Source organism: Somniosus microcephalus, chromosome 11 (genome assembly GCF_052327205.1).
Source record: "Somniosus microcephalus isolate GS21.2 chromosome 11, FLI_Smic_1.0, whole genome shotgun sequence".
Lineage (NCBI taxonomy): Eukaryota > Metazoa > Chordata > Chondrichthyes > Squaliformes > Somniosidae > Somniosus > Somniosus microcephalus.
The window spans coordinates 211,548,625-211,574,572 of record NC_140997.1 but is presented as its reverse complement, the minus strand read 5'-3'; the positions used below and the strand labels follow the sequence as shown (position 1 = coordinate 211,574,572).

The following is a 25,948-nucleotide window of genomic DNA, read 5'->3' as shown; positions in this document are numbered from 1 at the left end:
TTAATTGTCAGAGTGTTGGCTAGACTGGTAGTAAAGACGCTCAGGTCTGTGCAGTCAAAGAATTGATTGCTACATCATGTTCAAGTATGTCAGCCACATCTAGGAGGTTTGCTTAATTCGTTTGTAGTCCTAATTTGTAGTTGGGCTTTCCTATTACTTTAGTTGCAAATATAACATTAAAATCAAGTGCAGACCTGCATTACTATTCTAACTGAGCCGGTAAGAGTGAGACTTTGTCGAGGTGGCGATCTGGCAGTAGACTTGCTCCGTGTTGGCGCCGGTCTAACACTTGGCTCTAACACAATGATGCGGAACCCACTGCATGCAGATTTATGAAGTATGTCAGCTCGATTGCTACATTTATCTGCTGGCACAAACCCAATCTCTGTGGTCACCAATCACCAAGTATTACTTGTGTGGGCCTCAGAGCAGCAGTCCCTCTTCCTGGATGCTCCAACTTCCTTCGAATCATGGAAAGCACCCCCACCCCCACTTTGTGTGGAACTGAGCCATATAGACCAGAGCTCTCAATTCCTGGTCTGTGCTGATTTAGCTGACAGCGGTTCAGACATTACAAATGGCCTCAACCTGGTCTGTGGAGATCAGCTACTCATTGGATGAACCTACTAGGCTGTTAGGGAAAACAGACATTAGCATTTTAACAATGAAGAAAAATAAGGCAGAGCCCTATCTTTGCAAAGGTATCTTACTTGACTATGACTGGTAGACTGTCCCGTTGTTCCCAAGATTCTATGTCAGCCTTATCCATATTGTTTATGGCTGTCTGTGATGGCACGAGAACAGTCACATTAGCTCCTGCTGGGAATTCCATTCTATGCAAAGATTTCTGTTTCAGAGAGCAAAGGGAAAATAATTCAGCCTGCAATTGCCCCATGTACTAAAAGCATTATTACAAAACCAATCGTAGTACAATTGCTACATTTTTGGATTTTACTCAGATACTTCTCTTGTGCTCAGCATCAAAGACCATTCCCATAAGTGAGCCTTTGTTCCTTATGAACCAAAGTGTAACTTTACACAGTTTTTGGTAACATAGTGAGCCCAGTGCTCAAACAAAAACCCTTGTGCTGTATTTAGCTGACTGGATATGTCACTTGCCCTCTTGTAACCTCCTAGTCTTTGGAAAGTGGTTGAATAAACATTCAACCAGACCATGGTTCAGGTTAAAAACTACAGACCAGGTTTATTACAAGTAAGAGATAAGCAGTAGCAATAGGCAATATGGCAGATTACAGAGCAGATTACCTGCAGGTCCTCAATATTAAAAAATACCCAAACTAGGTGATCCTTCACTAATTCTCTCAGCAATACTAGACCCGAATCGGAGCTCATAACATAATTTATACAAGGGCTTTCATTGGATCCGTGGAATCTTCCGCCCAAGAATGAAAATCTGGGCAAAACTAGGCATGATATATTTTCCATCCACTGTGAAGTTTAACCAGCAACAAATCAAATATGTAATCTCTCACACTTGCATCAGGTGGTCAAATATCCCCAGAATTTAACATGCAGGGGAGTGGGGAGGAAATATACCTCATGCGCCCATTGAAATCAACACATAGGATCATAGGAATTGCTACACGAGAAAGACCAAGGTACATCTAGATCACCTTCAACCATCTGGCAGTCACATGATGCAACGATAATGATGCAATCTCTATTAATTCGTCTACAACAGATCCAGACATGACACAAGAAAAACCCCAGTGGTGGAGAGCTTTGGGAGCCATAGCTCCAAAGTCACCTTTTTCCTCCCAAGCATGCTACACTTACCTGGGATATAGGAAAATAAAAGATGATAACCCTGTGATCTGCCTGATTCGAAGGGCTGATAATTATGTATGTATCTAACTGGAACGATTTCCAAAAGCACCTATTGAAAACGCAGAAGGTTCTGCAGCTGCTAGATACAAATCGATTTGTCTCCAGGCTATAGAACCTTTTTGGACTTGACAGACTCACCCCAGAGCAATGCAAATAGGTAAACAAAATTATTATGAAAACATTAACATATTTGCCATCCTGACTCATATAACAGACAATTTCATGTCTGAGAGATTCCTAGTGCAATTGGGGATTCAACCAAACCAGCTTTTACAGAGCTGCTCATGATGTGGTCTCCTCTACATTGGGGAGACCAAACGCAGATTGGGTGACCGCTTTGCGGAACACCTCCGTTTAGTCCATAAGGGAGACCCCGAGCTTCCGGTCGCCTGTCATTTCAATTCACCGCTCCATTCCCACTCGGACCTCACCGTCCTTGGCCTCTTGCATTGTTCCACAGAAGCTCAGCGTAAGCTCGAGGAACAGCACCTCATCTTCCGATTAGGCACTTTACAGCCTTCCGGACTCAATATCAAGTTCAACAATTTCAGATCATAACCTCGGCCCCTATCATATTTTTAGATTTTTTATCCACACTTTTGATTTGTGCCTTTTCCTTTTTTTCTCTCTCTCTCTCCCACATGGCAGCTGTCTTTCACTCTGCCGGCGCATTTCACACTTCATCTAGAGCCATCCTTTGTCTCTTTACTTGTCCTATCACCATCTCGTCTCGCCTTGAATATCTCTTAGGGGTCAAATTGACCCGTGGAGTTGGGATTGGAGGCGTACAGTGGGTTAAAGTCCTGAATTCAGGGGTCCCGACACCATCCCGCCCCCAACCCGCCTCCATGTAAGTTTCAAAGGAGGCGGGTAGCCGCCCCACGCTGGGACCCGCCTACCCGAGGCGGGAAGGGATTAGTGCCATTAACTGCCTGTTAACAGGTAGTTAACAGGCAGTTTTTAGCCTAATCTCTATTTTAAATCTTGAAGTGTGGGATTCCCGACGGCTCCACAGCACGCCAAGTTAGAGGAGTCGGGCCGTCGGGTTGAAGGACTTGGAGGGGTCGAGATGTCTGTGTTCAGGTGAGTGATGGGTGCATGAGTGCAAAGGTAAGTGTGTTTGGTGTGTCTAAAGTGTGTAAAGAAGTTTAAATTACCTGTACTTACCTTTACAGCCTTCCTTCCTTTAGGTTTCGGGAGTCTATCATCTAACCGGCACAGAAAGCAGAATGGCTGCGATCTGTCAAAAGTGACAGCCTGCAGCTTTCTGTGCCGGTGAGATTTCTAACTGAGTCTGTGTAGAAGGACTCAGGTTAGAAGTAAGACTGTCAGTGTTTGACAGCTTCAAACAGCTGTGAAGCGCTGATATTTCATCTGTCAAAACGTCTTGACAGATGAAATTTCAGTCTGTGATGTCACCTGTTGCCGGGTGGCCCTTAATTGGCCTGCTGAGCCCGCTGGGCGGGCTCAACAAGGTCAATCAAGTTAAAATCGCGTGGATTGGCCGCATCTCGATGGAGGCGGGACTACAACCCCGAAAGTTGTAGTCCCGCCTCCTTCCCGACTTCTGAATGAAAATCACCCCCTTAATGTTTCCTCACCCCTCCCAGACCTTCCCTTTTGTTCTTTCATCCCCTCCCCCATTTCCCAGCCCCCTACTTGCTTCTTAATCTGTTTCATTTCCTGTTTTTTTTCTCAGTCCTGACGAAGGGTCTTCGACCTGAAACGTTGACTCTGTTTCTCTGTCCATGGATGTTGCCTGGCCTGCTGAGTTTTTCCAGCGTTTTCTGTTGTTATTTCGGATTTCCAGCATCCGCAGTATTTTGTTATCGTTTTACAGAAAGCAACTGGGACAAGCCAGTGCTCGGAGATACTTATAAAAATATGAACTTTCTTATGATCTGTAAAGTGATGAAACAGCCTATTCATCACAACATAGGAACTAAAACAAAAAAAGCCTATTTGTTGCCTAATATTACTGGAGGCTTCTGTGGAGATTCTCTCTCTGTTTGCTCCATAAGGAACCAGCCCTTGTGCTGAGTATCAAACATGGAGGGGGGGTGGGGGTGGGGGGGTAAAGTTCAGCTTCGGCAGCGTGCAAGATGGATGGTAGCGATCGACCGCCCTTTACACACCTCACCTTTAATGGAAAGGAAAGTTGGGAAGGTGTACAACAGGTGCCCCTCCAAAGATGAATTTTACCCCCATAGAATCCAGGAGACCAAAGGAGTTCCCGCTGTCACTGTCTGCAGAAACATTCCTTTGGCCGGCTCGGGAAGCTCTGGTAAATTGGACAGGGAGAACAACCACTCAGGGACATTTAGCAACTCGCAATATGACGGAAAGCTCACCAAAATGTGACAGATTATTTCAATACTCCAAAATGAAACCTTAAACAACAAGAAATAATAAATATACTGAAGGGAAAAATTCCAAAGGATTTTATTTTTAATTCAGTTCAGCTTGCAGCTGAAATTAAACCATGTTGGTTACATACCTGGAGCCAGTCATTGAACCCTGAAAAGTATGCACTTGATGCCAGCTCCTTCAAAACAAATAAAGAAAAAACTCAAAATGACAAATTAACTGAGTACTGTACAAATAGATACAAACGAGAGACTTAACAGATTTCACAAAATAACTATTACTTTTTCAAATTAGGTATTGTAGTGTATATATTGTTATTCTACTTACTGTTAATATGTCTCCAAAGCACATAATCCCATCTCCAGCATAGCCTGGAGGGCAGGTACACTTTCGATTTCCATTCTCGATGGGTTCGCATTCAGCCTATAGATGAAAACATTTAACTTTCATTATATATATTAAATTACACTTTACACAGGCGGCTGGTTCTAATTAACAAATTTAGGCAGATCAGGGTTCTAAGACTCCCAATCACAGATGTGAGGTTTCAAATCCCAAGCTCTACTTTCATTTCCATGTATCAACTTTTATTGGGTAGTTTTCTCAGTTCTTGGCTGAGATGGTGACACTACACAATATCGTAATAGAAGGGGTCTAACAAGGCCTGTCTCCTCCCTTCTACAGCTATGCTCGTTACTAAAGAAGCAGTAGTCGATTATAGAGCATCAGCAATGGTAGATTGTCATGATTGGGACCGTGAAGGGAATTTTTAAAAAAGGGAAAGAAATATAAATTCAAATATTTTTACAAATCAGATTTCAAGAACCTTGGTGGCTCAAACTGCTGAATACTTGACTGCCGTCAGAAAGCTGAGAGTTTGTTGCTTAGGTCTGGCACCAGTTCCCATTCAGCTTTGTTGGGTGGGTTAGATCAGCTCTTGGTTCAAACATTCAAAGAGGTGCCACCAAAAGTGAAAAAGTCCATATGAAAGATTGGAGTCAAGGAATGAAAAAGCAACATTGTCCGGCTTGTTCCGCTTTAATCACAGTCATGTTGGTTGATTATAAGGTAGCTTTGATGGCAGTAATGGAGCTTTGTGGCAAAGACTATCTCGTCCTCTTGTCTGGAAGAAATAGTCACAAGCAGCCTACAAGAACAGACCCCCCATGGGCCTCCACCAATTCTGCTCTCTAGCTACTTGCTATGAGGAACTCTTGATTCTATCTTCACTCTTTTTCTATGAGTAAAATGCCTGGTCTTTGCTTGGTATCCTCTCATTACAGCAGATTTGAGTCAGGAGATCCACTGTAGTGCCTCCCGTTAGTGCCTCCAGGGGGCACTAATGGGGTGCAAATGAGTTTGTGACCGGGCGCAGCGATAGCAATGCCTCCCGCTAAATTTAGTGGGAGTTTTGCGGCGGCGGTAAGACGTTGCGCCCCGATCTCCTGCGCCCAGAGATCGTGACATCATTGATGTGCGCAGCACCCCGGTTGCGCCCCGGATGAAAAATTCCCTCTCACCCCCTGCTTGTGCGCCTGCCGTTAACAACGACAGGTAGAGGAGGCGGCTTTCAGTCGGATGTCCCCTGGAGCAGCGCTATTTAAATTAATCTACTTCCAGTGTAGTTTTCGTCGGCCAACAATACTGTGTTGTTAGTTTCACATAGGCAAAGAGGCCTTTTGACCGATTTGAGCGTTTTGCATTTTAACGAGGGTTCTGGCACATAAAGATTATTGAGTTGTATTGAGGGGAGGTTTGAAAGTGCAATATTTGTATCCTTTCATGGGGGCTGTACTGGCACTGGACCTCGCCCTCCAGCTTCAACATCAGAGGCAACTGAGGCACAGAGAAAGAGTGCAAAATATGGCCAGAGGTAGGAGGGCCAACAAGGCTCTCAAAAGGAGGCCTTATCCACCCAAGGTATTCCAGCAGCAGTTCTCCTACATGAATTTCACTGAGGACCAGTGTGTTAGAAGGCTCCGCTTCAGCAAAGATGTGGTCACAGAGCTCTGCCATCTCCTGCAGCCAGACCTCGAGCCTGAGCTCAGGACCACCACAGCTCTCTCAGTGGCAGTCAAGGTCACTGTCGCCCTCAATTTCTATGCCAGTGGATCATTCCAGTGTGCAACAGATGACATCTCCAACATCTCCCAGTTTGCCGTCCATTGCTCCATCCGCCAGGTCACAGATGCTCTCTCAGAAGGAGGGGGGACTACATTTCCTTCCCCATGACCAGAGAAAAGCAGCACGAGTGTGCATGTGGCTTTGCCAGGATAGTGGGCTTCCCCATGGTGCAGGGCGCCATTGACTGCATCCACGTCGCTTTGCGGGCACCTCATAACAATCCTGAGGTATTCCGTAACCGCAAAGGCTACCACTCACTTAATGTGCAGTTGGTTTGCGACCACACACGGTGAATCCTGACCGTTAATGCCCGCTATCCTTCATCCTGCGCCAGACTGGTGTGCCAGATCTATTCCAGCCACCACATCAAGCTTGCGGCTGGCTGCTGGGAGACGAGGGCTATCCGCTCTCCACCTGGCTCATGACTCCCCTCCGCAGCCCCAACACTCGTGCCCAGCACTCATACGATGAGAGCCATGCTGCCACCAGGAACATCATTGAGCAGACCATCAGAGTGCTCAAGCAACGGTTCCGCTGCCTTGACCGCTCGGGAGGAGCCCTCTAGTACTCAGCTGAGCGGGTGTCACTTTTCGTCGTGGTCGGCTGTATGCTGCACAAATTGGCCATTATGAGGGCGCAGCCATTGCCACCAGGCATAGCCGCACCACCTCAGGAGGAGGAAGGGGACGAGGATGAGGATGAGGAGGAGGAGGAGGAGGAAGAAGAAGAGGAGCAGGAGGAACAGGAGGAACAGGAGGACGAACAGCAGCGATGGAGGAGGCAGCCACTCAATTGGCATTATGCAAGGTCAGTCCATGACCGCCTCATCAGACTTTGTTTCCAGTGACTTCAAGGCCTCGTTCCGGTTGCTGAGCACGTCGCCATCATTCCATCACTTTGTGATTCCATAGCACACCCTAGAACTGAAATGAGACACAGCACCAAATCTGCAACATTCCACTAATAAATTTATCAAAAACCATTAACCCCATATATACAACAACAATATTGACTAATCGCCCTTGTGCAAACCCTCTTTACAGTCCCCTTTCCTAATCTAGTGCTCCTACGTAGTGTCTCCCGAGTGGCTACAGCAGGGCTGGTGGAAGGCTGCTGCGTGTCGGTGCCAGAGACTACAGATGGCCTTGCAGGACGCCCTCGACCAGCTCTGTCCCTGGGAGTGGGAACAGCTATAGCCATCAGAGGATTCAGTTGCTCGCAGGTTACTTCAAAGCCAGCAATGCTGAAAATGAACATCTGCACAATAATGCAACCTCCCCTTTAAGAGCTGGAAGGAACCAATGTGAAGGACCATTGCTGAATGCATTGCACCTGAAATTCATTAGCGCTCTGCTGGTATCACCCCTGTAGCACCCCACTGAGGTTATTAGCGCTTGATTTAGCGCCCCACTTCCTCCTGGGCTGCTAACACCCAATTTAGTAGAAGTTCAGAATCCTTAGCGCCTGGCGCTAAATTTTCAATATTTCAACAGTTAGCACCCCAAACGGGGTAATACCCAATTTCACCCCCCAGTAGTATCCTGAATGCTGCATCAAAGGAGAACAACTACAAACTAATATTGGAGGTCATGGAAATAACAACACATAAGTATGATAAACTATTAACTATTATTTTTTACCATTACATGGCATCCACCATTATCTTCCAGGCATGGGTTAATAGGAGTGCACTTCTTGCCATCACCAGCAAACCCTCTCCTGCACGCACAGCGACTCTGATACCATGGGATGAAATTAAAAGACGGTTATCGAAACATAGCACTTTCTTAGTGTCACTATAATATCAAAGGGTTTACGATTGAGCAAAGAAATAGCTGAGATTGCAATATTTAATGCTCCAACCTAACCGCACGATCAAGACACTTTACAATACAAGTGGTCTGCAAATGGTTTGACAAAGGTTCCCACATTACAACAGTGACTCCACTTCAAAAGTACTACATTGGCTGTAAAGCGCTTTTGAGACATCTAATGGTCGTGAAAGGCGCTATATAAATGCAAGTCTTTCTTTCTTACTGGAATTCCCAAAATGTGGGCAGGACTCTTTCCTCGACTAGTATGTTCATATGCGTACAAGGCGGGAGGCAATGCTCAATCTAATTATGAGTAAAATAGATGGGGTCGATGAGTTAAAGCTGGGTGAGCCCCTCGGGAGTAGTGACCATAATGTGAAAAGGTTTTAGGTCCAAATAATAAGGGGGCAAAAGTTAGTACAATGACAAGGGCATCAGATTGAAATAGGGCAGATCTTAGAAATATGAGGAGTGAGCTAGTTGAGGCGAGGTGGAAAGAGAAATTAGCAGACAGGACTGTCGATCTACAATTCGATAGTTTTTAAAAGAAGATAGCAAAAGTGCAGAATAAATATATTAATTGTTAAAAAAGGAGAGTACTTCAAGTTTGAGGATGCCGTGGATAATTAAAGAGGTTAGAAACAAACTAAAGCCTAAAGAAGAAGGCAAGAATGAGGGGAGTCTCATTGAAACTTATAAAATTCTAACAGGACTAAACAGACTAGATGCAGGAAGGATGTTCCTGATGGCGGGGAGTCCAGAACCAGGGGTCATAGTCTAAGGATAAGGGGTAAGCCATTTAGGACTGAGATGAGGAGGAATTTCTTCACCCAGAGAGTGGTGAACCTGTGGAATTCTCTACCACAGAAGGCAGTTGAGGCCAATTCATTAAGTATATTCAAGAAGGAGTTAGATATATTTCTTAAGGCTAAAGGGATCAAGGGATATGGGGAGAAGGCAGGGACAGGGTACTGAATTTGGATGATCAGCCATGATCTCATTGAATGGCGGAGCAGGCTCGAGGGGCCAAATGGCCTACTCCTGCTCCTATCTTCTATGTTTCTATGTTTCTATATAGGGCCTACACATATGATAAAAATGAGAGAAAATAAGGAAACAGTTTAAGGAAGGGATGAGGAGAGCAAGGAGGGAGTGTGAGGAGAGAGTCCCCAAAAGAACCATTAGGTATTCACCAAATAGGAAATTGTTAAATGTGAGGTGGGAGCTCTGAGAGAATAATGAGTTAGTAGAGGATAAATGGAAATTGGCAGGGATACGTAACAAGTACTTCGCATCAATGTTTAAAAGGGAAGGATATTGGGAAGAAGGTAAATCCTGAACTGGATAAAAGCCAGATGAGAGGTATTGCAATAAATTGAAAGGAAGCTATTAAAGAAATTAGTTAACCTAAAGAAAGATACAAGGATCCTGAGGGAAATGGAGAAGAAATAGCGGAGGTCGCATAAATGTTGGCCCTGAATTTAGCCTAATGTGCCCAGCGGGAACGGGGTGCGTTCAGGCTGTTTTATATATATTGGGACTCAAAATCTATGGGGCGTAAAATGGTGAGATGTGCCCACTCCTGACCTCCACTGCTGGCCACACCAAAGTTTGCAGGCTCAAGGAGAGGTCCCATAATTTATATGGGTTCAGTTGGGGTGAAATTGTGTTTTTTGTTATGGCTAATTATTCAGAGGTCTAGGCCACCATCCCGGCCTGGATCTCTGGTAGTTCCCACAACTGCTCTTTGGTCGGCCTATACATGTCATGTGTACTTGTGCTGATCATACGCCAGATCCCCAAGAGGCCCCAGGGCATGGAACTCTGACATTCGGAGTCTCTGTCCCTGGCCATTCACCCGTACCTCAATAACCTTGTAAGGGGTAGGTAGAGACTCCATCCCCACAAGGCCATCCCAGAAACCTCAGCGTGTAGATTTTTAGTCCCAATATATATAAAACAGCCTGAACGCACCTGGTTCCCGCTGGGCACATTAGGCATATTACTGGGTCCCAGCCTAGTTTCCAGCAATTCCGGCATCTCCAACTGAAGTTAGAGAAGCAGTTTGCTGGAATAACCACATATTTTCAGCCCTATTCAGTTTAATTGCTGTTATCTCCTCGTGTGGTCAGCTGCATTTTATTCCTTTAAGACCCCTTTTCATTGTATACCTTCATCATTTATGAATAAGGGGTCGCCCATTTAAGACGGAGATGACGAGGAATTTCTTCTCTCAGAGGGTCGTGAATCTTTGGAATTCTCTACCCCAGAGAGCTGTGGAAGCTGAGTCCTTGAATATATTCAAGGCTGAGATAGACAGATTTTTGAGCAACAGGGGAGTCAAGGGTTATGGGGAGCGGGCAAAAAAGTGGAGTTGAGGCCAAAATCGGATCAGCCATGATCTCATTAAATGGCGGAGCAGGCTCGAGGGGCCGAATGGCCTGCTCCTATTTCTTTTTCTTTCTTTCTTATGAATAGCAAAAAGAGCAGGGGATCCAGAACAGGCCACTGCATAACTCCAATAGTCACTGCCCTCTGCAGACACATAGGGCCTTTTCCCTTCGTCAGTGCTTATTGCTTTCTACTGCCAAGACAGTTCATCTTATGCTTTACTTAAAACAAAAGGAAAGCTCAGATAAACCAGTGAGCGATACCTGTGCAGGCCCAATGTACTGGCAGTCAGCGTTCTCGTCGCAGCCTCCTCGAGTGCTCAATAAGCATTCATTTATTTCAGTACAGACGCGCCCATCTCCAGTCCATCCAGTGTTGCATTGGCAGGTTATGTTCCCAGGACCTAGACTAAAACATTCTGCCTACAATAAAAAGGCAAACGTGTAATGAATGCCAGACCATTAACTACGGCAGCATTGTGAAACCCCCATCATACTCACTCAGGGCATTCATTTCTAATGTCAGTTGTAATCTTTATGGGTTTCTTGGCCCCACTACTGTTGCAAATAGCTGCCATTGTTAGTTTTAAAACTGGATCGTTTATTCACTTTACAACAGAATGGCAAAACAGAATGCTATCAAATAGCCCAGGATCTAACGGCAATAACAAAGTTCAAAGCGTGCACACACCAGGCCAACTTAACTACAACAATCTCGCTCCGTGCCTCATGCCAAGCTAAATATTGTTCAAAGAATAGATTAAAAAATAAATCCTAACTTTGCCTTTTAAAATCATATTTCATTCTGATGCTGTGAATGAAAATGGGATCGCATGTTCCAATTATTCAGAACAAATGAATAATGCAAGAAAATATTTTCATCTTATGAAATAAATAAATAATCTGGTGCTATGGAGGGAGAGTTGCCCATGTCAACTCTTGTGCACATCCTGGCAGAACTGGAAGAGGTCTGGGAGTAGTGCTGCCATTTGCATGGTCGATGCAGGACACAAGGAGCTCCAAGGACTTGCAGATAAATGTCATATTGGTATCTCACAATTTAATTTAAGGACCCTTGTTCTTATGTTATTACTATTTGAAAGTAGACACCTCTGTTTTGGCACCAGGTTTTGCCTACTCCGCTCTCCCTAGGCCATGAACCAGCTCTTTCTAGGCCTCTGCAAATTATGTTCTGAACCAGCCACTAGGAAGTGCATCAGAGTGGCCTGGAGATGACTGCCCCCTTTGTTTATCTTATTTTCTTTATGGGGAAGCATCTGTTCTCCATCTGACTCCTCCCCAGAGTGACATGGCTGAAAACAAGAATGTAGCAGCATGAGGAATGCACCCTGTTTCCACTCCATAGTAGCACCATGTGAACACATCGTTCCACACAGAAATTGCAAAAATGACAAGAGACAATATATTAAAGCCAGTTCCCCACACTCTGTCCATCAACAAGACTATTTACTTTCAATTCTGCTTCTGTCCTTACCTAACCTCCACAATGTCCTCCTCATCAATCTCCCGAGCTCCATCATACACAAATTCCAACTTGCCCAAAACTGCCCTACACATATCCTGCCCCACACTAACTCCGCTTACCCATCAACCCTATCCACACAGGCCTAACATTGGCTCCCTGTCCCCCAACATATCAAAATCCTCATCCTCATTTCCAACTCCTCCAACGGTCTCACTTCTTGAAGCGCGTCCAGTCCTAAATCCCAATCTGTGCTCTTTGTTCCTCACCTCACCTTACCTCTGCAACCTGTGCTCTTTGATTGCGCATTGCAGGTGCCACACAAATACAAGTTGTTGAATTGGGATACGATACAGTCTTCTGACAACAGACAACAGAAATGGTAGCCTTGCTCACATTCTCAGCACATCCTCCTCGATCAGGCTTTTTACAAAGATCCTCTACTTGACAGGAAATCCCATCACCCTCGTATCCATTCTTACATAGACATCTGGGAAAAGCATGAAAACATTCAAATGAGATATTACTTGAAATAAATACTAGCTGATCGTCCAAGTCGTTGACTCCAAATAGTCTAGGATCTGGAGCACAGTAATAAGGGCAGATTAGTCTGCATTTCTGGACTGGCATCTCTCCAGACATGAGTGTGGATCACACAATCGGCACAATACTGACTGTCATAAATCGCAACTTCTACAAGGAAGTGCTACTGAACGGCCAGCTGAGGGCGCCGCCCGAGGAGTATAAATACTAGGGCGTGGGCCCAGCTTGGCCAGAGACAGTCTGGAAACAGGAAGCTAGTGGCTACTAACTAGACCTCCATGTTTTGTTACAAGTCGATTAAAGCCTTGCTTTATGTACAACCAAGTGTGTAGTGAGTCTTTATTACATCACTGACCTTGCCCTATCTCCAACTCACATCTCCATCTAGTAAGACTCCATTCTGCAAATGTAGCCTCACTGAATTTGTCCTATGATATTTAGCTGCTAACCTAACCTCTCTCTTTAAGACCATTAGCCACTGCTCAGGTGCTCCCTGTGTGGAAGTGGGACAAATAGAGGCATCTTGTGGTCAATTAGAAGCTTATTGCAGTTACTGTTGGACGTTTCTCTAAATCGACAGCAGCTTGGTTCCTTTCCTTGGAGAGATGCCAGATTACCAAAAAACTAGCAGGAAATGACTGGTTTGCTTTCTCTTTTTGTATATTTTTTCAGTGTTCCGTGAGAATGGTTCAGTGGTGTTTTACTAGAGTTCTATGTTAAGTGTTGTTCTGAAGTGCTAAACATGCTCGACATAAGTCTTTTATATATTAAAATATATATTCTGTTTAATTATGTTTTTTTCCTCATGTGGTAATACATTTTTTTCTTCCTTTAGGGTCCACTCATCGCCATTTGCACCATTTCCCAACAGAGGGCTGTATATAGCCCATTTCCAGATCTTCACCTGCTGCACCTGAACTGGCAGCAGGACATATGCGGGAAAGGTGAAGGCTGTCCCATTTTGAGAAAGCAGCTTGCTTCTATTCAGTTCTTCCATTGATGGCTAATGGAGATCATAGGCAAGAAGCCATGGGTTAAATGTTGACTCAGAGACAAGGGTCCTCAATTTAAATAAAGGAAACTACGATGGTCTGAGGAGCGAGTTGGGTAGGATTGAGTGGGGAATGGCGCTCAAAGGGTTGACGGTGGATAGGCAATGGCAAACATTCAAAGACCGAATGGATGAGCTACAGAATTTGTTCATCCCAGTTTGGCGTAAAAATAAAACAAAAAAGGTGACTCAACCGTGGCTAACAAGGGAAATTAGGGATAGCATAAGATCCAAGGAGAGGACATATAAATTGGCTAGAAAAAGCAATAATCCTGAGGATTGGGAGCAGTTTAGGAGTCAACAAAGGAGGACAAAGGGATTAATTAAGAAAGGGAAAATAGAATATGAGAGTAAGCTAGCAGGGAACATAAAAACTGACTGTAAAAGCTTTTATAGATATGTGAAGAGAAAAAGATTAGTGAAGTCAAGCGTAGGTCCCTTGCAGTCAGAATCAGGGGAATTTATAATGGGGAACAAGGTAATGGCAGACCAACTAAATACATACTTTGATAAGGTCCCACACAAGAGATTAGCGTGCAAAATTAAGGCACATGGGATTGGGGGCAAGGTATTGACTTGGATAGAGAACTGGTTGGCGGACAGAAAGCAAAGAGTTGGAATAAACGGGGCGGTTTCCAAGTGGCAGGCAGTGACAAGTGGGGTACCGCAAGGATCGGTCCTAGGACCCCAGCTGTTCACAATATATATTAATGATCTGGACGAGGGAATTGGATGTAATATCTCCAAATTTGCAGACGACACAAAGCTGGGCGGGAGGGTAAGCTGCGAGGAGGATGTCGGGAAACTCCAGTACGATTTGGACAGGTTGGGTGATTGGGCAGAAACATGGCAAATGCACTATAATGTGGATAAATGTGAGGTTATCCACTTTGGTGGCAAAAACAGGAAGGCAGATTATTATTTGAATGGCAATAGATTGGGAGAAGGGGAAGTGCAAAGAGACCTGGGTGTCCTTGTGCACCAGTCGCTGAAGGTAAGCATGCAGGTGCAGCAGGCGGTTAAGAAGGCAAATGGTATGTTGGCCTTCATAGCAATAGGGTTCGAGTACAGGAACAAGGATGTCTTGCTACAGTTGTACAGGGCCTTGGTGAGACCGCACCTTGAGTATTGTGTGCAGTTTTGGTCACCTTACCTGAGGAAGGACGTTCTTGCCATGGAGGGAGTGCAGCGAAGATTCACCAGGCTGATACCTGGGATGGCAGGAATGATGTATGAGGAGAGATTGTGTCGATTGGGCTTATACTCACTGGAGTTTAGAAGATTGCGAGGGGATCTCATCGAAACCTATAAAATTCTGTCAGGTCTGGACAGACTAGATGCAGGAAGGATGTTTCTGATGGCCGGGGAGTCCAGAACCAGGGGTCATAGTCTAAGGATAAGGGGTAAGCCATTTAGGACTGAAATGAGGAGGAATTTCTTCACCCAGAGAGTGGTGAACCTGTGGAATTCTCTGCCACAGAGGGCGGTGGAGGCCAGTTCATTAAATATATTCAAGAAAGAGTTGGATATGTTTCTTGAGGCTGAAGGGATCAAGGGATATGGGGAAAAGACAGGGACAGGGTACTGAATTTGGATGATCAGCCATGATCACACTGAATGGCGGAGCAGGCTCGAAGGGACGAATGGCCTACTCCTGCTCCTATCTTCTATGTTTCTATGATTGTTTGAACATTTTCACACCCCTAGTTTCTTAATTAGATGCAGTAATGACAATAATTAGAAGTCAATAACAATAAAAGAATTTAATAAAATCTGCATGGTTTTATTAATTAGTTTTGTCTGTTAAAGATGTCAAATAAGGCTTGTTTTAGAAATCATTGTAGTGTTGGTATTAGTCTCATCTCTTTAGTTTGAATTTGACTCATTTTAAGTTGTATTCTTCATTTAGTTCTAATTTAGTCTAGTTGCTTATTCTCGAATCTTAGTCGTATTTTGGTTTTAGTCAGGGCATGCAGACGAAACTCAGTTGCCATTTTAAGGTCATGTACTCTGTGCCTATTTCCGATAATGATTTTATATTATTATTTATAGTTAAAACTAAATTTACCACAATATAGGAAGCAGAGAAGTAGAGTTGTTTGGAGAATAGGAGTTTCTCTGTTGTACAGGCTGAAGAGCTGGGAGAGGCACAAGTGAAGTTCTATAGTGCCATCATTGGTGGGAGGGTGTCATTACAGCGTGAAAAGTTTACATAGGCAGTTTTCATTATAATTGTGTAATAAAAATTTATAATGGAAGTGCATGAAGCCATAAGAATGTCTGTATGTTATAGGTCTGTCAAGGACAACATACTTAATTGATGTCCACAGCACCAAATAACCAACATTACTAAACAGATTATCTGATCATTATCTCATTGCAGTTTGTGGGAGCTTGCTGTGCACAAATTAGCTGCTGCGTTTCCTACATTACCACAGCGACCGCACTTCAAAAGTACTTAATGTGGCTGTAAAGCGCTTTGAGACGTCCCAAGGTTGTGAAAGGCTCTATATAAATGCAAGTCTTTCTTTTCTTTCTTTTAAAGGCTAGAAATGCAGAAGGGGCAATTGTTATTTTGAAATTTGTCACTTGTTCTCTTTACCTGGCAGTGCCATTGCCATATTCGCACACAGCAAATGCATGGCAGTATTGGGATAAACCACTCGGGCCACATGACTCAGTCTTCTTGTCACAGAGTGGACCCGTGAATCCCTCTTCGCATGTACCAGGTTGACAAATCCCGGAGTTTTCAGGTCTATTATCACAAATCCCGTGCAAGCAAGGGCAATCTGGAAAGGAGATGTACGTTAACATCGCAGGAATAAATGCAACTGCAATCTCCATGCACCCACTCGCTCACTCTTCCTTTCTGAACAAAATAAATGTACGTTGTTAGCAAAGATAATGAGTGATTCTTTGTATAGAGTAGGGGGCAGATTTTCAACTTGCTGCCTGGGTGTAAAACTGGCTTCACAGTCTAGCTTACCATTATAGAAACCCCTATATTGCCTGGCCTGAAGAGGCAACTGATCAAAGAAGCAGAATATGTTACCACATATATGAAACTCAGTAGTTGTCTGATCTAAGTTGCTTTATCTGATTAAAGTCTTGCTCTGCTGTATCTGGAGTGGAGTCTGCTCCATTGTCTGTCCAGTGCTCTGTTCAAACCTGGTTAGCAGAAAGGGATTAGGCTGTATCTTGGGGAGTGAGGCTGAGCGACGTACATTACAGTGTTTTTTATTCGTTCACGGGATGTGGGCATCACTGGCAAGGCCAGCATTTATTGCCCACCCCTAATTGCCCTTGAGAAGGTGGAGGTGAGCCGCCTTCCTGAACCGCTGCATTCCTTGTGGTGAAGGTACTCCCACAGTGCTGTTGGGGAGGGTGTTCCAGGATTTTGACCCAGTGATTATGAAGCAACGCGATATATTTCCAAGTCAGGATGGTGCATGGCTTGGAGGGGAACTTGGAGGTGGTGGTGCTCCCATGCGCCTGCTGCCCTTGTCCTTCTAGGTGGTAGAGGTCGCGGGTGTGGAGGTGATGTCGAAGAAGCCTTGGCGAGTTGCTGCAATGCATCTTGTAGATGGTACACACTGCAGCCACAGTGGTGGAGGGAGTGTATGTTTAAGTTGGTGGATGGGGTGCCAATCAAGCGGGCTGCTTTGTCCTGGATGGTGCCGAGCTTCTTGAGTGTTGCTGGAGCTGCACTCATCCAGGCAAGTGGAGAGTATTCCATCACACTCCTGACTTGTGCTTTGTAGATGGTGGAAAGACTTTGGAGAGTCAGGAGGTGAGGCACACGCCGCAGAATACCCAGCCTCTGACCTGCTCTTGGAGCCACAGTATTTATGTGGCTGGTCCAATTATGTTTCTGATATAAACTAATATCCCAAATGGTTGAGGCTTAGACATTAAGTACAATTTTTAATTCCAGCATATGTACAGATAATAGAATTTTTTCAATAATGGAACAAAATTTATAGTATGTATGTACAAGCGGTTCCATAAAACAAACTAGAGTAAACTGAAAATGCCAACAAATTCATTGAACTTGAAAGGCTCTGATCCTTTGCTTGATTAAGCTGTACTGCTGTCCTTTAAACACGTCCTGTTTGTCAGCACACTCACCTAGGGTCTAGGCTTTATTCCGGAAGAAAAAAACATTTTATTGAATTTTACAGGCATGAGATCTGTGTCCAATGAGATAAGTGGGTTATTTTCCAAGCGCTGAACGTGCCAGCGGTGGGGAGGGTCACCCACCACCAGCACATATTGGAAATTGGAAGCAGCACGGCCGTACTGGGAAGATGCCTCCTTATAGTTTAGAAGAGTTACTGTGATGAAATGCTACTCTATGGCTGGTTGATTTCAACGGAATAAAGTCGGGGACAATTGAAACCCGACCACCCGCCAGGAAACTGCCGCGATCAGGTGCAACACTGGTTTTATACCCCGGCCATTGGAGTCACTGGAGAGTAATATTGGGCCGGGTGTAAAACCGATCCCGCCCGGCAGGTTAAGTTAAAATGACCCTCCTGGTATCTATTTCCACCAGTACGATAGCAAAATACTGCGGATGCTGGAAATCCGAAATAATAACAGAAAATGCTGGAAAAACTCAGCAGGCCAGACAACATCCGTGGAGAGAGAAATAGAGTCAACGTTTCAGGTCGAAACCCTTCGTCAGGTCCTGACAAAGGGTTTCTGTAGTGTATGTACCCGTCTACCTTTAAGAGAACTATTGTATGTAACCGTTCACCTTTAAGAGAACTATTTTAGGTGTGGCACTACTTTGTTTGGCTTCTGTATACTGTAATACCGACGGTGACCACACCAGTATATAAGTGTTGTGTCAGGATTTATTGGGCAGATTCGCCCTGACCTTCGAATAGTAAAGTCCTGTTTTAAGTTACTCTTGGAGTCTGTGTATTAATTAACTAAACAACCCACAGACTTTACAGTGGCGACGAGTCCGATCGTACCCTGCGGCAACAATACTTCCGAAGCAGTTAACGAGCGTCGAGAAGAGGCAACCGCCCTCGTCGTTCTGCTGGGAGAAAACTCGAGGCTGCAGAACTAGAAAGGAGGAAGAATTTAGAGGCACTGACTGTCCCTTCTGCCACGGTGAGGAGTGAGCCGATCAGCACGAGAAGCAAGGCGGCCACGGTGACTGTGAGTAAGGGAAAGTAAAAAGAATAACCGGAGGATAAGGGCGGTGCACTCGACCACGGTCGAGGGGGAAAGGAGCCGGACAGAAGTCGGGTCCAGAGGCGCTGAGACTGGGGCAGCGTGGAGCAAGGAAGCCGTGGTACAGACAGGCTGGGGGACGCAACGGCGTCATGAGACAGCTAGACCGCGACCGGCGAAAAAGGCCGGGCAGCGACCGAAGCCACGAAGCGCTGCGACCGGGAACGTAGGCGCGGGAAGAGATAAACTCAGCCGCAGCCGGGGAGGGAAGCACCGGACTGCGAGAGGGCTGGGAGGTGCGATTGGGAGCCGAGCAAGCGGGAGAGGCAGAGCCGACCAAGGGAGACTGAGCGAGAGCCAGTCCAGCGGCTGAAACTGTTCTCCGTCAACGGGGTGTACCCAGCGCCGGTAGAGCCGAGCGAGCGGGAGAGAGACAGAGCCCGAGCAAGGGAGACTGAGCGAGAGCCAGTTCAGCGGCTGAAACTGTTCTCCGTCAACGGGGTGTACCCAGCGCCGGTAGAGCCGAGCGAGCGGGAGAGAGACAGAGCCCGAGCAAGGGGAACTGAGCGAGAGCCAGCCCAGCGGCTGAAACTGTTCGCCGTCAACGGGGTGTACCCAGCGCCGGTTGCCCTGCCGAGAAAAGGGAAAGCACTGAAGCCGACGCGCAGGCTGTGAACCTGAAAGCCAGCGGCCGTCGCCCGTGGGGAAAGTGTACCCCTCCCGCCAGGGAAGAAACGCGGGAAGCCGCCATTAGGCGGGGAGGAAGACAGAAGCGGGAAACCGCCATTGAAGTGGGCGGGGAGAGAAGATAAGCGCGGGAAACCGCCATTTTCGCGGGAACCGCCATCTTGGAAAAAATTTTTTTTAAAGAAATAATTCGTGGTGTTTATCAGGAAGAGAGGAAGATGCCTAAGCGTGGTAACATCAACGATTTTAATTCCGAGGTAGAAGACTGGGCCACGTATGTGGAACGCATTGAGATCTATTGTGAGGCCAATAAAATAGAAGAAGATGACAAAGCTATAACCTTGCTAAACTCGATGGGCGCGAAGACATACGGGCTCTTGAAGCATCTACTATCACCGGCTAAACTGGCGGATCAGACTTTCGATGATATTGTGGCTGTTCTGAAGGATCACTTGAACCCCACACCGTTGATGTTGGCGGAACGATTCAAATTCTATGTGAGAACGCAACGGAAAGACGAAAGCAACGCAGAATACTTGGTCGAACTGCGTAGATTAGCGAAATACTGCCAGTTTGGAGGGAATCTGACAGAGGCATTGCGAGACAAGTTCGTGTGCGGATTGGCAAAGGAAGGAACGCAAAAGCGACTACTCGAAGAGAACGACCTTACACTTGACAGGGCTGTCCTTATTGCAGCATCGCACGAAGCTGCAGCGAAGGGAACTGCGGAAATGCAGCTAAAGACAGCGGCACTCAGTGTGGATCAAATTACCTCGACAACAACAAAATGCTATCGTTGTGGGAAGACAACACACGACCAGAACCAATGCTGGTTTAAGAACCAGGAATGTAGGAAATGTGGCAAACTGGGTCACATAGCTAAGGTATGCCGGTCAGGGAAGAAGACCAACAACCAAAGGACCAACAACCAAAGGAAGCCATCACAGGAAAAGTACAACAAGGTACACAAGGTGGCTGTGAAGAGTTCAGACGAACAGAATTCGGACTCAGACCCAAACGGCCAAGAGCTGGGTAGTCTGAGAATTCACAATGTTAGTAAGGAAGCTGACCTACAAACTATCTGGGTCATGCTAAAAATAGCTGGAGTCCAAGTGAAAATGGAGTTGGACACTGGATCAGCTCTATCAGTCATAAATCGAAGGGATTACCACCAGCTATTCTCACATATACCCTTAAGAGATACCAAGTTCATATTGCAGACATACACGGGGCATAAAGTATACCCCATGGGAAAGATAAGAGTCAAGGTGAGAGATAGGGGTAAAGAACACCCAAGAATGAACTTATACGTACTACCTGAGGGAGGACCACCACTTCTAGGACGGGAGTGGATCAAGAAAATAGACATGGAATGGCACTATCTAAAAGCCATAACAAGTGAGGACTCGGTGCAGACAATCAGCTCAGATTCTGAATCGGATGACGATAAGACCAACCCAAATGTGAAAGACAAGGCTAAAATGGACTTGCCGACTAAGGTTGGAAAAACGAAGGCATGCAGAAAGGCTTATGCTCCAGAGAAGAACAAAGTTTCAGAACAGATCTCCACCGAACAACGGCAACATAGTTTGACAGAGAATTCTGAGTCTGTTCAGTTTAAGGACATATCCATGACGGAAGAACACCGAGCTCGGACTCAACTTTATTTCAAATTACGACAACAATTAGAACAATTGAGTTACCGTCTCGTACAAGAGATGAAAACAATGAAAAAGTTCTATGACACCGAATGGGAGAATCTGGAAAGACAACAGAAGCAGCTAGCTCAAGCAGAGAGCGACCATAGAGCCACCGTGACCAGTCACCGGTCACATCTCCCTTATGATGTTCAGGAGTTAGAATATTTGCAGAAAGAAGCAAATGAAGAGGAATCTTCAGGAAGCCAGGATTTTATTCCAGTTCTTCTCTACGACTCCTTACAAGCAGAGTTTGAGAAGTTGAAGGAACAGTATGAACAGGCCCAGGCTACAATCCTGGAGGGGGGTTAACTCGGCAACCTCCGAAAAGCTAGTTTCAGTGGAAGCATATGAGCAACTAAAGGTTGAACATGAGCAAGAAGTCCAAAGGCTGCAGGAAATTCTTGATGAGCTCAAGGCCAAGACAGACTCATCGGTAGAAGTTCCATCCATAGATGAGAAATTAGAGGTGAAAGACATGGCAGAACATGAAAGTCAAGATGTCCAAGGACTCATAAAAATATTGAAGGAAACCCAAGACAAATATGAGGCGGCAATGATCGAGGTTCAACAACTTGAAGAACAGATTCAACTGGGAATTCTTTCAGTGAAAGAAAAGGCAACTGTAAGAAACACAGAGACTGTAAGAATGGCCCCTGAACATGAGCTAGAGAGCATCAAGGCGCAACTTCTCCGAGCGCTTAAAGCCAAAGTACAAGAGGAAAAAAAGGTGAAAGCATTGGAGGAAAAGGTGGATGAAATGGAGAAGACTCTGATCCACAGGGTCCCCGTGGAAGAGTTAACGGTCAGCCAACTCCTTCATATGCTGAGAGACAAGACTCTGCAATGGGAACCATTTGAACACGAGCTTCAATCTTCAAAGGGAAGGGGTTCGGAGCTCTCAAAAGTTTGGGGAATAGTTGAGGTTGCAACACAGATTTTACGGGGCTGCCGAAAGTACGCTGAATCACGTCAATGTGAACTACAGAATGTTGAAACAGCTGCTCCAGTAGAAGGATTGAATAGCCCGATCAATCAATCCCCGATGGAAGGGGAAGTATTGGAATCACAAATGAGGTCATTAGTGAAGGATTGGCAGGAAACCCAGGAAGAGCGGGATGAATATGAACGCATGAAGGAGTCTCTTCAGGAAAGATGTCTAGGGAGGGAACAACAGTCGGCTAACGTCCAGTTGGGTAAGGAAGAAGTAGCAGGCCCTCTCGCTAGACTAGCTCAGGACGACACCGAATATTACCATGACCTGTTGAGTGACACGGAATATTACGATGACTTGGTCTGCCCAGCTTGTGATGAAAACTCCCAAAGTGCAAAAATCAGGATGAAGCACTTAAAGTCTAAGGAACATAGGGAGATGGTGGCGCTACAGCTGGCAGCGGATAAGGGAGCCCCGAGAGTCTCCAAGAAGCAGAAAAGAAAAAGACGAAGCAGAAGACGATAACCAGCTAAATCATTATCACTTCTATCAGATCATGCACGTGGGCCCTACGAAGGAGGCCAAATCAGTTGGAAAGTAGGAAAAATTACCAAGGCAGTCCAGCTGTTTGTAAAAGTCAGCACTGCTGGTTCAGCAGGACGGAAGTTCAAGCTGTTAAGCCAAGGGAAAGACTATTGGATGAGTCACGCTAGAAATGTGAACCGGCTACACCACAGAGATGCTGTTCGGACCGAGTCAAGACCAGAGACTGAATCTGTGATCTGTTCCCGCAGAGACTGAATCTGTGAACTGTTTCCCGCAGAGACTATATCTGTGAATTGTTTTACATGAAGTTGATTATATGTTATGTTTAATGGGGAATAAGTATGTTGTAAGCTAAAAAGGGAGGATTGTAGTGTATGTACCCGTCTACCTTTAAGAGAACTATTGTATGTAACCGTTCACCTTTAAGAGAACTATTTTAGGTGTAGCACTACTTTGTTTGGCTTCTGTATACTGTAATACCGACGGTGACCACACCAGTATGTAAGTGTTGTGTCAGGATTTATTGGGCAGATTCGCCCTGACCTTCGAATAGTAAAGTCCTGTTTTAAGTTACTCTTAGAGTCTGTGTATTAATTAACTAAACAACCCACAGACTTTACAGTTTCGACCTGAAACGTTGACTATTTCTCTCTCCACGGGTGTTGCCTGGCCTGCTGAGTTTTTCCAGCATTTTCTGTTGTTATCTATTTCCACCAGTTCATTGATAGTGTTAGTCAGCAAAAGTTATGCACTGCCCATGAGGTTAATTACAAAGAGAAATTCTGCAAGTTAAAAAGTGACAGTACAAAAGAATGTAAGTAGAACATTAATGTGAATTACATCGCATTCTCTCTTTATTTCAAACCCGCGTTAACGCTTTTTGTGATTTTTGTAACTCACTGACCTAGGGTGCAGTTTTCACCGTGTTTCTTGTGACCAGAACAAATGTGACAGGCAATTCCTTTAAAGTTTGGTTGACATTTGCATGAACCATCTCCCTCTAATCCATCAGTGCACTATGAAAAACAAAATTAATCATTTGTAGTGTTAAACCATCAGAGGAGATTTCTAAAAAGAATTTAGTGAACTCCTTCATGCCTTACATTTCCAGCAGTTTTAGCATAAGTGAGACATTTGAAATGTTATCTATCTATTTATCTGAAGAAAGAAAAGAACTTGCATTTATATAGCACCTTTCACATCCCCAGGATGTCACAAATTTCTTCACAATGAATTAGATTTGAAATATAGTTATTGTTGTTATGTAAGTAACAAGACACCCAGTGTGTGCACAGAATGAGATAATTGAGGAGTTAATATTGGTTGGGGAACTCCCCTGGTCTCAGTCACTGCTGCCAATGGATATTTTACAACACAACAACAACTTGCATTTATACAGTGCCTTTTAACATAGATAAATGCCTCAAGGTGCTTCACAGAAGCGTAAGGAAAAAGACCATTGAACCAAAGGAGAGATTAGAAAGTAGTAACCAAAAGCATGATAACAGAGTTGGGCTGTAAGGAGGGTCTCAAAGGAGAAGAGGTAGGTGAAGAGGTGGAAGTGTTTAGGAAGGGAATTCCAGAGAATGGGGCCCATATTTCTGAAGGCCAAGCCACCAATGGTGGGGTGAAAGGAGAAGGTGCTGAACAAGAGGCTGGAGTCAGAGGAACACAGAGTATGTGGAGGTTGTATGGCTGGAGGAGGTTACAGAGAAAGTGAGGGGGTGAGCCCGTACAGGGATAAGAATTTAAACTTTGAGGTGGAAGACTTGGAGCCAATGTGGGTCCAGCGCTGGCAACTCACGCCAAGCATGCTGATGAAGCCTAAGGATCATTTTCTATCAATCCTTGGGCCTCTTGCTTTGGGCACATGTTGGTCACACAGTGCCGAGTCTGTACCCGCCAACGGGTCTCGACTAATTGCCACCCCAAAGTGCGTAACACCCGTAGTAGATACTCACAGCAGGTTTAGTCATCCTTCTTAACAAAGATACCAATGTACAGTTTCGTCATTGATTTTTTGTCATTTTTTATTGACCTAGATTTGAAGAATTAATTAAGGTTAGACTGAATTTTCCAGCAACTTACTTGTCCGTGTCCATAACATGGATTTTTAAAACCACCGAAACAAGCCTTGCAATCTGGACCGAAGAACCCCTTACAGCATCCTGGTTTCTAGACAGAACAAAAATATCAGATTAAGTGCATTTTAAAGTATCACAAAGACCTCCTCAGTGACAACATGCTTTATTGCAGATTGAATATGAATGTATATTATTATTGTATATTAATGCTACCTCCCCCCCCCCCAACAGAAATGTATTGGGTGGATTTTAACGCCCCGGGCACGAAGCCGGGGTGGGGGAGCCAATGGCCTTCCCACTTGGTAGTCTCCATGGGAGGCCTTGGACGATTTTAACGACCAGGCTTCATTTACATCCCGCCGGCCAGCTGCCTGCCCGTATCGAGTCAAAATAGTGGGGTCCGGAAGCCACTCATCAGCACCAAGGTGAGTCATGGGGAGGGTGGGCCGGGAGGGATCGGGGCCATTTTGTGGGTGGAAACGGGGAGAGCCCAAGGCAGCAGACACCCAGACCTTCCTTCTAGAGCCTGAAGGAGCACTCCAGTTCCTCCTGGCCCCACTAAAAAAAATCTTTGACTTACCTTAGAGGGCTTCCTCTTATTCCCCGCCAGGTTTCAGTGAACGGAGTGCCCACAGTGGGCACCCACTCAGTAGGGCATTAAAATGCCATTAACGTCCTATGGACGTTATAGGGCCTCGATTAGCATATATTAAGCAGGCTCCTGCCTGAATCAACTGGGCACCTCAGCCACCTAAAAAAGGGCCCAGTTAAGATGGCGATGGGTGGGAATTGGGTGGGAACAGCTCGGTTAGTCTGCATGGCTATATTAACTGTGTGCCTGCCCTCTGCCCTGTTCCCACTGGTGGGGTGGGTTAGAATTCACCCCCTGCCCCCCGCCATTTTTAAGCTCTGTTTTGTTCTCTTTAGATTCTCCATTTTACACACCAAGAGGATAGATAGACAACCTGCTTCCCGGCTTCTGGCAATGAAGTCCTGTTGCTAGATAAGTGACCCAGCTTGACTCACCCGCCTGTTTTCCTTCAAATTTTTCGAAGGAAGTCCTTTCCTAGCCTCTCCAAATACTCGGCTGAGATGGAAACGCCACACGGGAATTATGGACGCGATCCCACATCCTATCTGCCCATATCATGATCTGTGCTAACAACCTAAATTAATACTTAGAAATTTCCTCT

At 45.3% G+C, this 25,948-nt stretch overlaps 1 protein-coding gene across 1 annotated transcript in view; it reads right to left on the bottom strand.

Annotated features, from left to right (window-relative positions):
- Positions 1–25,948, bottom strand: part of stab1 (stabilin 1) — a 298,755-nt gene that overhangs the window by 138,373 nt on the left and 134,434 nt on the right. Inside the window, exons 21-29 of the mRNA XM_086001826.1 lie at positions 24,760–24,846; positions 23,576–23,687; positions 16,223–16,409; positions 12,423–12,516; positions 10,808–10,966; positions 7,980–8,075; positions 4,543–4,638; positions 4,346–4,393; positions 711–847 (exon numbers count right to left, since the gene is read on the bottom strand). Coding sequence (XP_085857952.1) covers positions 711–847; positions 4,346–4,393; positions 4,543–4,638; positions 7,980–8,075; positions 10,808–10,966; positions 12,423–12,516; positions 16,223–16,409; positions 23,576–23,687; positions 24,760–24,846 — 1,016 coding nt within the window. The remainder of the gene's footprint in view (positions 1–710; positions 848–4,345; positions 4,394–4,542; positions 4,639–7,979; positions 8,076–10,807; positions 10,967–12,422; positions 12,517–16,222; positions 16,410–23,575; positions 23,688–24,759; positions 24,847–25,948) is intronic.